The sequence below is a fragment of the Colletes latitarsis genome, chromosome 7 (assembly GCF_051014445.1).
Source record: "Colletes latitarsis isolate SP2378_abdomen chromosome 7, iyColLati1, whole genome shotgun sequence".
Classification (NCBI taxonomy): domain Eukaryota; kingdom Metazoa; phylum Arthropoda; class Insecta; order Hymenoptera; family Colletidae; genus Colletes; species Colletes latitarsis.
The window spans coordinates 13,746,030-13,757,426 of NC_135140.1; the positions used below are offsets into that span (position 1 = coordinate 13,746,030).

An 11,397-nucleotide genomic window follows, 5' to 3' on the forward strand; every position below is an offset into this window, starting at 1 on the left:
GTTGTAACGAAGCAGATTTTGTTTTTTATGAGTGTGTAAAGTTTGTTCGAAGGCTGGGAATGTAGCAAGGTATTTTGACGAAGATAAATAAGTTAGAAAGGATTGTTAGTAACTCAGTCAATAAAAACGAAGTATTTCTTTGGCACTCGGAGCTTTAGAGGTTTCATTGTTTAATTACATTTATAAAAATTACTTATTATTGAACTTACGTATCAACTCAATCTAGGAATCCTCATTGTAACATTCATCTGAACCTGAACGACGATTATGTTCGCTTTAAGGCTCACCTGAAGTAGAGTTCAGCAGAGCTAATTATGGAACTTCTGTTTCGTTCGGTGGCGTTGTAGGATCGCCCGGAATCGACGCAAGAGTCACCCCATTCCTCGAGACAGCTGGACCAAGGAAGTTGAGATTGAAAGCTTCCGACCAGATAATACAGAGTCATAGTCATCAGAGAACTATAGTAAGTGCCCACTGCGAGCATGGAGAACATTTGGGCCCAGCCTACGCCTCGAAATCCTGGTACTACAATTAAATCGTTACTTCGATTTACTTTAACAAGTATCTGTTTTAACGTAATTTTTTGTCTCTATCTTCTACTACTTTAAACTCAATTATAGTAGGACGTCCTGTTTCGAAAGAGTTTCGAAATTAAATATTTGATTGAGACGTAAATTCGTATCATTTTTTTCAAATTTTAATTTTTCCACCGAGCTAGTATACATTCCACCGTTTGTAAAATTTTGTTTAAACGCTCGAATGGAAAGTTTTATCGTTCTATAATACAATTTTATTAATCCAATGAAATTTTCTAGATTCAATTTTAAAATTATTTCCAGATTCGTTGTTCTTCATTTTTTTCTTTCGTTAAAGAAATAAAATTTGAAAATAAACGCCACGAATGTATAGTTTATTGCTCGTGTCGATGAATGCACCTGCTGCCCACATTTTCACCGACGATCGGCTGCAGAATTGCCCCATTATCATTTCCAGGTAATAGAACGGTTTGCCGACGACGAAGAGGACGATGATGTAAGGTATAAGGAAAGCACCGCCGCCATTTTCGTAAGCGGTGAACGGAAACCTCCAAACGTTGCCGAGGCCGATGGACATGGCGATGCAGGACATCAGAAATTCCAATCCGTTGTCCCAGGTCGGTCTATCTGCTCCATTCTTCGCAGTAGACTTTACGAATTTTAAATAATACTTAGTTTTAAATAATACTTAGACTTATTATAATAATAAGTCTTCGCCGCTTTAAAGTGGTATTTCCATCCGAGGGCGTCGATTTTTAAAATAAAGAATTATTACATAATTATACGGCAAACACTTTTCAAAGCTTATCTCGTGTGAACCAAAATTGTGTTAATATTTGTAATGAAATAAACAATTTTACTTTCTCTTTAATTTAACAAATTTTCCTTCGTTTTGATTCAGACGATAATTACTGGTCTGTAGATTAATATCATTTTTTTATTCTTTTAACGAAACTCCATCGATCCAAAGGTACACGATCCAACTACAAGTCTTTACACGTAATGAAAGATTCGAATTATCTACGGGGATAGTCGGTGGCCTTGTATAGGCGGTATAATTTGAAATATGGTACCATTTCCTCTGGAACCGACAGGGAAAGTGGCAACTTGCGGTCGTCCTGAATCCCATAATCGAAGTCGAAACTCTCGTCGCCATGCTTCTAAAACGAGAACGAAGTTCCTCGGTTTTTACAATTCGCTAAAGGTAATTTTTCAATTTTTCTTCTCTCAATTTTGACTATTCGACTTCGATTCCAAAATAATCGTATTTTTTTACCTTTTCAGCGACGTCGTTCGCGTTCGAGGTTTGGAAATTCGTCGTCGCGTGGCCATCGTCTCCGACGAATGCAGCGTTTTGTTTTCCTTGCTGTAAAAATTAAACGAATCAGGAAAATAATATTAAAAACAAATTCAAAACGAGGTGGTTGCTACAGAGGCTTGATGTTTATTTATTCCTCGATAAAAGTTTAACATTCGTCAAAATTTACATTTTTTATCTCTATTTATAGTTTCTATATTTTTTGTTTGTCCCCATCCCTTTAAGTTCTATATCAAATAGAGTGTGAATAATTAGCAAAGCATTTGGAACGTCGTAGCTAATAAATCGTGTTAGCAGTGGTTCGTTGCACTTGTCTTTTTATTTCAACGCTATTCTGTCGCTCGATGATTATTTACAGCGAACGAACCGTGACTCGGAACAACTAATTCCTCTGCATAACCGTTCTTGTTGTCGTTTGCAAGGACACTTTCCAAAGACTGCAACGCTGCACGCTATGCTAGTCATAAATTATGCGTCGTGATCCTCCGTCGAAATTCAAATAAGACACTTCAAAGATTATTTGACAAATAAAATGATATATTATCTTAACGATTATTTTTCAAGTAATTTATTTGGACAAAGTACAGATCTCTCTAATAGAAGCTATGGTTTCGACTGTCATCTGTTTCTAATCACGTAGATGTTTTTAAAACTAAAGAGTAATTCTTTTATTCTTTTATTCTTTCATTTAGTTATTTTTCTGCATACAATTGTTTAGCTCCATAGACGAGTACCGTATCTCGGTTTTCACTATTACTAAATTTCGTCGTTACGGTTACTTGCCACGTTCACTTCCACGGTGAAACTAATATTAACGTGGCAATAACTTCGACTAGACATGTTTATAAAACCTTCTTCTCATAGAAGTTTGATCTCTGTCACCCCTCAGAATATTTTAGTAATTACCCTAAAACTTTTACTCGAGAACGTGTCCTCTCACTCTCGTAGCTTTGGAGGTATTCCAAATAGTAATTTGTTATTTGTCCACATCGGGGACGAGAGTGAGAAACAGAGAACCAGTGAAAACCAGCAAGATCCAGTGAGATCCAGCGAAAGCAAGCGATACGCAGTTAACACAGTGAGAGTAATTATGAATGAGATTTAATTGAAATTATTATAATGAGTAGTGGGGATAACCTTGTAACAAATTCTTTAAGTTAGAATATCTCCGAAAGAGTAGTTAAATTATTATAATTTACAGCGTGTAATAGACATTTAAACGAGTAAACAAACGTCAGCAATTAACTTTCACCGACACGTTAACTCTAACGGCGGACAGTTGCTTTTTCTTCTTTCTTTTGTTCTAGATCATTGTCTAATGGTATTATCGATATTACATAAATGGCCTTCTTTTTCTATTACGGAATATATGCAAAGTATACAAAAATGTACAAGAATTTCATCATTTTCGTCCAATATGGCGACCGAACAACACCCAGGCTGATAAACGCGATTGTCTTGCATTCCATTGTTTTGTGGCCGCATACCTCGATCGTCGTCACACGCGAACACGCTCGATTCATTGTTAATACACGCGACATTCTTAACGTTTCAGTCGATCAGAAACGTTCGACTATTGCGACAATCTAACTATGCAACAATCGCTCGACGAAAGTTGCAGTTCGCGATCGTCGTTGCGTATGTAGCAGAGGCTATCGAATTAACGGAAAAATCGCGATTCGAATTTGTTCCAGCCGATCCGATTTCCATGCATTACATCAGTTCCGTCGATGAAAGGATCGCCGTGTAGAAATCGCGAATGTTAATTAATGGAAATTGGATTAATAATAGATTGCAGTGAATTTTGCTCCAAGGACAGCGAAGATTATTATACCAAATACTAGGAAATATCGAACGTATTACTAAACAGACAAATCCTACCTTGAAAAAACCTAACATTTACTGCTTACTTTACCTTTCTTTTTTATTTCTAGTTTCTCTTTTTCCAGTTGTCTAATTTTAAGTTCAACTACGAAGGTTGCATATAAATACAACGGGCGTTTAAAAAGAGATACAAAAATAAGTATAAATTCAAAAAAATTAATGTTTCGTGCACGGTCATTTGCTAATTGAAAATCCCAAAAAAATGTTGGAACCTGGAATGCAACTATTCGAATATTCCGTCGAGCTACGTGGATCATCGAGATTCTAATGTAAATTGGATGAATGTGTACGTAGAATTGCACGACTGATTGTAAAAGTTACGGTCCGTTTTGAGCAACATTGAAACGCTTCAATCGTAAAATCCTTGAAGGCATTCAGGTAGAATTGCACACGACAGCTTGGAATTTATCCTCGTTTCACAAGGATCTACGACCATCGTCCGACGCACGATGGTGATTATTACCTTTTTGTTGGATAAAGGAAGCCGGTTCTACGACTTGGATCATTTTATATCAAACCTAATACCGCGTGTTACCGGCTTCTCTGAATAACTAAACGCCCTTAGTTATGTACTTCCGGTTGGACTCCTTACGAGCGAGAATTTCTTTTCTTTTCCTTAACATGACATTTCTCGTATATCAACTAAAACATTTATAGCGGTTTCATTGGAATTAATGTGAAAAGAATAAAGAAAAGGTTTATTTAACTTTCTTTTAATTGCAATTAAAACCTTTTGACGAGGTTTAATTGTCACAATCTTCGTTCGCAATGTTCCAAAATGGCGGAAGCGCGAAAAGTCGGATGTCGAGGAGAAACGACGATAAATACGTTCAGTGCGCGATGAGAAAGTAACAATGAGACTTTCATTTGACTTTTTATTTTCGGAAACGACATTACGTCACGACGAAAGTGATTGTTTGCACGTTGTCCTTGCTTTCTCGGTTATTAGAGCCTCCGCGGACCGAAAGTTCCTCGATCTCGTGCGAAAGAACCAGAAGATCGTTCTCTTCGCGAGTTCGTTAACACTTGGACAGTCTGTTAGCAAATAGCTAATTTTATTAATTCGCGTGGACAATCGATTGGTTAAACCCACATCATTGGTTAGCAAAACTCACTTTGTAGACTCAAGATGCATTGGAAATGATTGCACATTTCCGCTTTGCTTTTCGATGCATTGGAAAACATTGTCAGTATCAAAAACGAAGATGTACAACGCTATAGAAAAATCTGCAGTGCATAATGTCTACTTTGTTTGAATATAAATTTAAGATTTTTTTTCTTTTAATAAAAATTGTCACTGTGAACTGCTGGTAACTGCAAAGGCTCGGTATTGGTTAACTTGACCTTGTTTATTGCTTAGCAACAGCTCTCGTTTGTTACTCTCTTTCTTGACACAGTTTTAGTATATCACTACTTTCGTCACAGACTTTACTGACTTTTTCGCTTGCAACGAACCTTATGAGCAATCGAGTTCGTTGACATAAAAATTTATTAATTCAGAACTCTAATGAGAGTGAATCACCATTGGGAAATCTCTTTGTGGTAAATATTCTTCATTTTCTTATTCAACACTCGCTTTGTGTCAGAGCGAGGAGATTACGAGGCCAAGAACGTGGCTCCGGTTAGGATTACCAGCAGGTACGGATTAACCCTTTGCGATCTTATGTCGAGTGTGACTCGACACCACGTTTCGAAAGCAATGGCGATTATTGCAAAAGTATTTCCCGTAGCATTATAATTATATATACTTTGTATACAGTCTGTGCACAGGGTTAAACCAGTAACTGAACTGGTCTATAACTCTATTTTTATTTCAGTTTATTTTCTATAAATTGTAGAGGACAATTTTCCATTGTTTAACACTAGATTTACAGTTAACAGTTACATTAAAATACATACACCAGGAGTTTTAAGGCAAGACAACAGTTGGGACCACTTGTTACCACTATAGAATAGACAATTGGTGAGTTTCTCGAAATTTTTGTCGGGACTTTTCGTTAGCACCCCCTGCACGGCAACTTTAGTTCTTCTAGATCCGCTACTGATCTGTACAATTACAGTCACGCATTAATCTTCGCAAAATGAGCTACGTACACGAACAAAACACGTTTCTAAGCAGTATAGGAACATTCTATCTGTATTATTATAATCACGCGATATATCATGGGACGCGAAATTTAAATAAAAGAAATTCTTATGTAAGAGAAATACGGCAATGGTAGTCGATAGTGCTCCAGAAATTTAAATAGTTATTGCATAATAGTAGACTCAATATTTCATGGAATTTCGAAACGAGTAGGGACGCAGACGACACGTTCTAACATTTATTGCACAAGTATACTACTCGCGTGTGAAGATCTGGACACTTTAGAAATATTATTTCAAATAACATATTTATCATTTCACGGTTTCTCCATTTTCTAAATGCAGTTCCTTTACCTTATTTTGTCAAATAACTTTTACCTTTTTATTTGACGATTTTATTCGCAAAATAAAAACAAGATATAAGTAATGAGTATAATAGAATATTATTTTATTATAATATTAATGGTAAATTATACTTGTTACGTATTTGGTGCTTTATTTCTGCTCGCTGTATATTATAAATCGATATTTCGGTTCATTACAAACAACGTTGCGAAAACTAAAGAAACTGAGATGTAAATAAAATTTGCTTGGGTCTACTTATGGGTAGTAATGATCCTTGATAGGCCTTAAACGATGAGTAAAATTATTATGCGAGCAACTAAAAGATTTAACTTGTTATGTGAAGTAACAAACGTCAATTATGTCAGATACTTCTACGCTCACTGTTGAAACTTCTACGTAATGTGAATATGTAATCTACTCGTACTTATCTACCTGGTCCCGTATAACAGAACTTTCGACGATAAAGATAATGAAATATCGCCAAACTCTATATGATTTTTATATCTTTTTAATCCTGGCAATCGTCAATTACGTTATAATAATTCAAGAGTTACACCACTCTAAATTTTATTAATTTTCTACTTTATAAGTGTTATGATCTTCCATTGCAATGTAAACATCGTCTTTTTTTTACGTTACTTAATGCTTCTGTTATGTCTCTTTCTATAACTTTCGATATTTCTAAAAATACCATGTTGAATGCCTTCGAAAACTAGTATGTATATGACAGGAAGTGGATACACCTTGTTCTTTGAGTATCCTTGTAAGAAAAAGTCAAGTGTTGGGTGACCGCCGGTGGCCATAAAGTTGGACCTCGTGTATCAGTCTCCATAAGTTCCATTTAAGTAGCCAACGCGACAATTATTCTGATTACATTTAATAAAGAAAATAAACATATTTGTTCTCTCGTCGCTCGTGAATCCACAAAATTATCAAACGAGAAAGTTAATCTTGCACTGATCGATATTAAACCTAGACTCGTGTTTACAAACATTCCAACGCATAATAGTACAATGTCCCAACGAAAATGAACAGAGATGCATTGATATAATTTAGTAGACAAAATGTTATAACCCTTCAACTATCAGGTTTTGGCGCTGTGCCTTTTGCACTAGCAACTTATCAAATAAATTATCATGCTAAGAACCACGCGTCAATTATGTCATGTCCGTCTACGTTTGTCGTTGAAACTTCTGCATGACTCGTTCGAGCATCGTACAAGTTTGAAGACAAACCGGAAAGGAAACGACCTAACGGATGCTCGATGGACTGTTGGATAAAAGGTATCGTACCTTTTGCATTTTCATGGATTGACGACTAAAGTGAATTAGTCCAACGTTGGATACCGGGTATCCAATCAGGTGGTAGAGTTTCGGCGATGGTGGAACACGCGACGAAGCTCAAACTTCAAACTCCGTGACATCTATGGCGACCGATCGCGACAGGTGTAGCACCTTCACGGGGACCAAATAACCACTGACGTCGCGATCGCGGCACGCTTGTCATGACCGTAATCGATGGTAGGGATCGCGAACCTAACCACGTCCGAAAAGGGGGAAATACTTATTTCCCACTCTGTTTCTACCTGTCCCTTTCTACCTCGTACGCAAAACACATTACGCAACGTACAGAAGATTGAGCATTTAAGTTTCGTGCATCTTCGGCAATATACATTTTAACAGGTGCGATAAACCGAAGGTTCCCGGATTTTTATCATCGAAATTCAACGTGCGCCATTGTTCTTCGAACAGTTGCCCGGATAAATAAATCGAAAGTAGGCATAATGGTACTAACACTATCGAATGCAATTCATCATTGGACAAATAGATGTCAGTGAATAATAGAATCGGAACCATAATTCCTGGACGAGTACATTTTTATCGCCTACTTTTGTGATTTTTATTGCCTCGTGTACTTTAGGGGTCATTGTCGCAGACTGATAAATTTATCCATAAATTTACGCTGTCGTTGCAATAACTTTCATACCTTTTGTAACGAGCGATTAAAATGTCACGTGATTTGATCTAGGCTCGTGAGATTTATAACCGTTCTATAAATTTTACTTTATAATGTTTTGTAGGTAATATTAAACGCGGGGGTCTAAAAGTTATAGGACAATCCGAAATATGCAGATTGTTCGAGGGGATACGAATGGAAAAGTCCTTTACCATTTTCCAATCTGACGCTTCCTTTCAGAAATATCGACGGTTAAAATTCATAAGTCCGACTTCCGGCGCGTGCTATTTAAATTCCAATTAAACACGCGTCGGTACACGTATACCGCTGAATGGATCTCCGTGAAATTTGATATATCGTTACACCTGTTTAAATAATTCTTTACGCATCGAAACCAGTGTTTTTACTTTTATTGTTGCGTGTCCAACATTTTAGTCATATTAACAATAAGAAACTGTACATTGCAAAACAAAGAAAGCATTTTTGGGGCAAACCGTGTATCTTTTCCTCAAATCTACAACGGTATATTCGAATTTCGTAAGACACGCTGTATACATATAAGGGTGAGGGTCACTTAACTCGATGTCCTTAACACGTTGACCGCTTTGTGTATCCAATTGGATACGTGCCTATGTCGACCCTGGACGTCGCGTATATCAATTTGAATGCACACACATTTTCCATTTACTATGACTCGTATAATAATCCAGAACATTCCATTGACTTTATGTGATACTTTCTTTCAAATTTGGTTCAGCATTAACCCATTACCTGTTGTGGTACTCGTTTGCACGTTTTTACGCTTGCTAATTCGACTGAGTCTGTAATTGGTTTTTGTATTTTGTATTTGTACGAGTGTGGTTCTGAGATGGCAACGAAGTGGGGCTTACGCTGTTCATAATTTTTGGGGGAACGTCAGTCGGTCAAAATAATTATTAACGATTATGATGGTAATTTGCACGTGATGTGCAACTGTTTGGAACGTCCTCGATTTATAATGGCGGTCCTGATCGCGAAGGTCATTATTGACCAGTCCAAAATGCGACGGTCACCGCGATCTTTTTTCTACCTATGTTGGGTCCCAACGATTGCTATATTCTGCTGAATAAGCTGATCGACGCACTAAACTAAACTATAACAACTTTACTTCTCTAACATCACGTTTTTATTTATTTTCAATCATTTAACCGGTTTCGAACACTGACAGAATAACCAAACTTACTGCAATTTTATCGCATGCGTGACCAAGAATTATGGACGTATGGATATTTCTCTACCAAGCTTTCGACGTATGGATATTTGTCTAGCCAAGACTTATGTTTTTCCAATCCCCTTATTTATGCTTCAAATGTTAGTATGCTGTACAATGTTTGTCAAATAAAATATGTATTTGGGGTTACGCCAAATTGATGATCCATTTCACCAGTTATTCCAGTATTTTTCCTTTCTTTAGAGCTTCTTTACTCGTTTTCTATAAATTTCTACGTAATTTTCTACACCAGTCGAACAACGACCACACGACATGCGTTTTTACTTGATTTTAATAATTTAAGCCATTTTCAATACGCATGCGCGACAAATTGCGGCTTTATTTGATAAAGGTTATGTTGTTCGGCTAAAATATCTACGCTTGATGTTGATGTCAATTAGAAGTAGCAGAGAAACAGGAAGCATAAGACAAATCTGGAAAATTTGATTACGCAAATAGTCTACATTTAAAGAAGTAATGGATGACGAAGCTGAAACGTATAAATTGTGGCGAATAAGGAAAACAGTGATGCAGTTATGCCATGATCGAGGTTATCTCGTTACGCAGGATGAATTGGATCAGACTTTAGAACAATTTAAAGAACAATTCGGTGACAAACCGAGCGAAAAAAGACCAGCACGCAGTGATCTGATCGTTCTAGTAGCTCACAATGACGATCCGACGGACCAACTCTTTGTATTCTTTCCCGATGAACCTAAAATAGGCATCAAAACTATTAAAACGTATTGTCAACGCATGCAAGAAGAAAAAATTCACAGGTAACATTCCGTGAAAGTTTTGCGCTTTTTTGTCGTATAAACGTTCAATTCTACATGATAAATCAAACATGAATTTCAGAATTAGTAATCTGACAATTGTAATATATTAAATGATTTGTTTTCTATAACAGAGCTATCATTGTTGTGCAACAAGGAATGACACCATCAGCGAAACAGTCACTGGTAGACATGGCACCAAAATATATATTGGAACAATTTTTAGAATCAGAGTTGCTCATTAACATCACAGAACATGAATTGGTACCTGAACATATCGTACTTACACCTGATGAGAAAGAGGAATTACTTACCAGGTATAAGTTAAAAGAGAATCAATTGATGCGTATACAAGTTGGTGACCCAGTGGCACGTTATTTTGGCTTGAAACGCGGACAAGTTGTAAAAATTATCAGGCCCTCTGAAACTGCTGGAAGATATATTTCTTATAGACTTGTATGTTAAATAAAATACTTTCTTTTTTTATAAAAAATGTGTTACAAAGATGTGTTACCCTAAAAATGATGTACTCAAAGGATACATAACTTTTATAATTGTTATGTAATTCGATATAATGAAAAATGTATAACAATTATAGAGAAAACAAAAAAGTTCATGTTTTCAGATAGCATTTTATTATGCCACAATTGTATTTAATAATTACATAATAAATAGTTTGGTATTAAGTATTAGCTATACATCAGGCAGTAAATAATTATTAGCATTACTCTTCACAGCATTACACTTTGATCATGATATAAATGCATTTCGATTCGCTTGTTGTTCATGAAATTAAAATAATAAGTGAGTGGTATAACTTTGTACAGTCTTTGCAAACAGCAATAATTAAAATCAAGATTAGTAGAATGAACTTTGTTCAAACGTGTATTTTATTACATCTCATTATTATACATTTCTTGGTCCAGACATATGGTATACTGTTGTCATAAGACAACTCAATTCCCGATTCATTTAAGCAACTGTACACGCATAGTTAAGAAAATATTCATAACAAGTGTACGTGTATATTGCTTTATTTGTTGCTGATTTAATGTCTTTATTCAAATAATGATACAAAATATTTAATAAACAAAAAAATTGCGATACATGTACAAATGAATGCTAATATACACAGACTGTTGTAAAAACTGTAAAGCATATTCGCAAATTAAAAAAAAAACAACAAAAAAATCGGGAAAATAAATTATGTATGAGAATATTCGTTAAAATGAGCAACCTTTAAGTACA

General features: G+C 35.9%; 2 protein-coding genes across 3 annotated transcripts in view; one reads left to right on the forward strand and one right to left on the reverse strand.

The window, feature by feature from the left end:
- Positions 1 to 7,647, reverse strand: part of LOC143343389 (sodium-dependent nutrient amino acid transporter 1) — a 45,308-nt gene extending 37,661 nt beyond the window's left edge. For both annotated transcript variants that reach the window (XR_013079957.1, XM_076768245.1), the window contains exons 1-5: positions 7,461 to 7,647; positions 1,813 to 1,902; positions 1,610 to 1,696; positions 936 to 1,185; positions 288 to 525 (exon numbers count right to left, since the gene is read on the reverse strand). Coding sequence is in view for 1 of the 2 variants with exons in the window: in XM_076768245.1 (XP_076624360.1) it covers positions 288 to 525; positions 936 to 1,185; positions 1,610 to 1,696; positions 1,813 to 1,902; positions 7,461 to 7,475 (680 nt within the window). In the remaining variant the exon portion in view is untranslated. The remainder of the gene's footprint in view (positions 1 to 287; positions 526 to 935; positions 1,186 to 1,609; positions 1,697 to 1,812; positions 1,903 to 7,460) is intronic.
- A 2,059-nt stretch (positions 7,648 to 9,706) lies between these two features.
- Rpb5 (DNA-directed RNA polymerases I, II, and III subunit Rpb5) lies at positions 9,707 to 10,876 on the forward strand. The gene is made up of 2 exons (XM_076768217.1): positions 9,707 to 10,152; positions 10,284 to 10,876. Exons 1-2 carry the CDS (start codon positions 9,851 to 9,853, stop codon positions 10,612 to 10,614), a joined length of 633 nt encoding a protein of 210 aa, XP_076624332.1. The 5' UTR covers positions 9,707 to 9,850; the 3' UTR covers positions 10,615 to 10,876.
- Positions 10,877 to 11,397: the final 521 nt, after the last annotated feature.

Coding starts and splice junctions, on each gene's coding strand:
- Rpb5 (XM_076768217.1), top strand. CDS start 9,851: ATGGATGACGAAGCTGAAACGTATAAATTGTGGCGAATAAGGAAAACA. Junction 10,153..10,283: donor CAAGAAGAAAAAATTCACAG/GTAACATTCCGT, acceptor TTTCTATAACAG/AGCTATCATTGTTGTGCAAC.